This window comes from Bison bison, unplaced genomic scaffold (genome assembly GCF_000754665.1).
Source record: "Bison bison bison isolate TAMUID 2011002044 unplaced genomic scaffold, Bison_UMD1.0 scf7180017851296, whole genome shotgun sequence".
Taxonomy (NCBI): Eukaryota; Metazoa; Chordata; class Mammalia; order Artiodactyla; family Bovidae; genus Bison; species Bison bison.
This window is the reverse complement of record NW_011481869.1, coordinates 10838-13625: the sequence shown is the minus strand read 5'-3', so window position 1 is coordinate 13625 and position 2788 is coordinate 10838. Positions and strand designations below refer to the sequence as shown.

The window sequence follows — 2788 nt, the reverse complement described above, 5'->3', positions numbered from 1 at the left end:
CCTGTGGAGACTCCAACAGGAAGAACCATTAAAGAGGCCACCATATTGGTTTGGCAGTAACCTTTCTCTAATGTATTTTATTTACTTTAGAATTGTGGATGGCATTTCTTGGGGAAACAGATTGATTTTCCTGATCTGATGAATTTTTTCTCTGCTTGGAGACTGTGAAGCAGTCCAGTAATTGTAATCCAATGGTTGTAATCAAATTGGGTTACCCAATCTTGTTTCTTTTCTCATGAATTAAGTCATCAAAGACTTTTGTCTAAAATCAGCTGACGAGATCAACTGTAAGAAGCCATTTCAGAGAGGCATCACAGAAACCCGAGGTTGTACACCAGTAGGGAAAAAGAGGAGAAGGCAATGGCACCCCACTGCAGTACTCTTGCCTGGAAAATCCCATGGATGGAGGAGCCTGCTGGGCTAGAGTCAGACATGACTGAGTGACTTCACTTTCACATTTCCCTTTCAAGCATTGGAGAAGGAAATGGCAACCCACTCCAGCGTTCTTGCCTGGAGAATCCCAGGGATGGGGAAGCCTGGTGGGCTTCCGTCTATGAGGTCGCACAAAGTCGGACACGACTGAAGCGACTTAGCAGCAGCAGTAGCAGGAGGGGAAAAGAATGACGCTTATCAATTTAAGAAGCCTTCTTTTTCTAAATACCTAAGGAAGCAGTATGCAAACTAGTACAAAGGGAACCTATCTCAACATAATAATGGCCACATTGAAAAAACCGTGGCTATCACCTACCTGTAGCAAAGTCTTAGAAGAGAAAACACACAGCTCTTTGATAGAAATTTGTTTGTTTATTTGAAATTTAAATTTCACTGGTGATCCTGTATTTAATCCAGCTGTCCTGCTAGGAGCATCCTATTTTACAAGGAAATCACACCTGGCAGGAAGGCAATCAGCAGTAGCCTCACTCTGATGATGAGGTACTGAGAACCAGTGAGACACAGCTTCATTGGAAGAACAAGAACAACACGAAGAGAAAACATGTAAGAAAACCAGAGTCTAACATCGTAAGGCAATTCTCCTCCAACTGAAAATACACAAATGAAAAAGAAAACTATAGTCTATAGCAAAGTAGAAAACAAAATCCAAAGGGAAAAATAAGTCATCACTCAAGTATCCTAATTCACGCGAATGGAATCCCACTGGGTTCCACAGTCCTCCTAAGCCCATCCCCTGTGATCCACACTTTGTATCACACAGGTGACAAATCATTCTCATTTTCTCATTAAAACAGAAAGACCTGGACCTGAGGGCAGGGTCCTGAGCCAGTCATCTGGAATGGATTTTCCGGTGGCGTTTGAAAGACCCCAGCTGACTGAAGGCCCTGTGACACTCGGGGCACACGTAGGGCTTGAGGCCAGAGTGGGTGCGTTGGTGAACACTGAGGTTCGCTCGGTAGCCGAAAGCTCTGTCACAGTGCTCACATCGGAAAGGCTTCTCCTGGGTATGGGTCACTTTGTGAGCATGCATCGTGGAGTTGTGGGTGAACTTCTTGAGGCAGATATCACAGCTATAGGGCTTTTCACCAGTGTGGATCCGCTGGTGAACCCGCAGATCTGAAGGCTGTATGAACCCTTTGGCACAGATGTCACATTTAAAGGGCCTCTCTCCTGTGTGTGTCCTCTGGTGCAAGGTAAGCTGAGATTGATAAGGAAAGCTCTTTTTGCACACCTTGCATTCAGAGGGTGCCCGTCCCGGGGTTTCTGCTCCCTCAGGAAGAATGGTGGGTCCCACGTTGCCAAATGCACCAACGGAACGGGACCCAAGCTGTCCTGAGAACTCTCCTTGGTCCAAACACGTGGCTGCTTCTTTACCCACGTCTTTGCAAGTGGGAGTGCTGTCCCGCTTCCTTTTGACATGTCTGCGATTCTTCAGAGGACCTCGTCTGGATCCACTCGGAGTGCAAACATCTCCTTCTGGAACACAAAAGGAAAGGGTTCAGAGCCACATCTGAAGTATCACTTCCTTCCTGGGGACTCTCCCCTCTCTCTCTGCCCTCCCAGAATCTGCTGAAAGAAGACATTCAGCACCATATTTATCAAGGAGCATTTTCCATAGTGCCAGCCTCATTGGAACCATCCCTAATCTTGGCTACAGACTTCCCAGCAACCAAACTACCTAAGAGTCTAGCTGATGAAACACTCTGGAACGTTGACGATGGAGAAGATTGGCATTGGAAAACCAGCTCCTACCCCACAACAACAAGGGATGGAAATGCTGGGTACCCCTTCCTGGACATCAGTGGAGGCAGTCATTACCTCCTGTGGTCTCAAAGTTTTTAATACTCACCACGATCCTGCAGAAGTTCAGGCTCTTGAGACAAAAGGGTTCTTGTCACTCCTGTGTCTTCCAGCACGTCCTTCTGCAAGATCTCCTTGGAGGGCGTCTGACCCTCCAGTTCACCTGTTTCAGGAATGGTCTCTGGCGGGAGAGCTTTCTGGAGCTGACAAGGGGCAACCAAGCACAGTCAATCCCACTGCCTTAGCCCACGGCAAGCTCTGTCTCCTCTTTCCCCACCCGCCTCGTACCCTGATCTCACACTCCAGCTTTCTGGATATCAGTTTGGGGGATATGCCCTGACTGCTTCCCATCACCCTGATTGGCAATCCTCTTCTGATTCCCATGTCTGTCCTTGATCTATACCAACCACCTCTGGCAAAAGTCCAGACTTCACAGCTGCCACTGCCAATTATCTTTGCAAATATTTCTCCACCTCATCTCACATTCTCCAGGCCCTGAATCTGAAAGCAGAGGATTCTGGCTCTAGGGCTCCTG

General features: G+C 47.5%; 1 protein-coding gene across 1 annotated transcript; it reads right to left on the bottom strand.

The window, feature by feature from the left end:
• Nucleotides 1–1282: 1282 nt before the first annotated feature.
• Nucleotides 1283–2604, bottom strand: LOC104996228 (zinc finger and SCAN domain-containing protein 5B-like). Its single transcript, XM_010850386.1, has 3 exons — nucleotides 2542–2604; nucleotides 2303–2456; nucleotides 1283–1929 (listed from the first exon to the last, which is right to left on the bottom strand). The coding sequence occupies exons 1-3, from the start codon at nucleotides 2602–2604 to the stop codon at nucleotides 1283–1285; spliced, it is 864 nt and encodes a 287-aa protein (XP_010848688.1).
• Between the last annotated feature and the right edge of the window lie 184 nt (nucleotides 2605–2788).

What these genes read in the sequence shown, in the direction of transcription:
- LOC104996228 (XM_010850386.1), bottom strand. Translation starts at nt 2,604, where the DNA reads ATGGGAAGCAGTCAGGGCATATCCCCCAAACTGATATCCAGAAAGCTG. An exon ending in AGCTGGAGTGTGAGATCAGG is followed by an intron (nt 2,457 to 2,541) that starts GTACGAGGCGGG and finishes GCCCCTTGTCAG; the next exon opens with CTCCAGAAAGCTCTCCCGCC. An exon ending in TGAACTTCTGCAGGATCGTG is followed by an intron (nt 1,930 to 2,302) that starts GTGAGTATTAAA and finishes TTTGTGTTCCAG; the next exon opens with AAGGAGATGTTTGCACTCCG.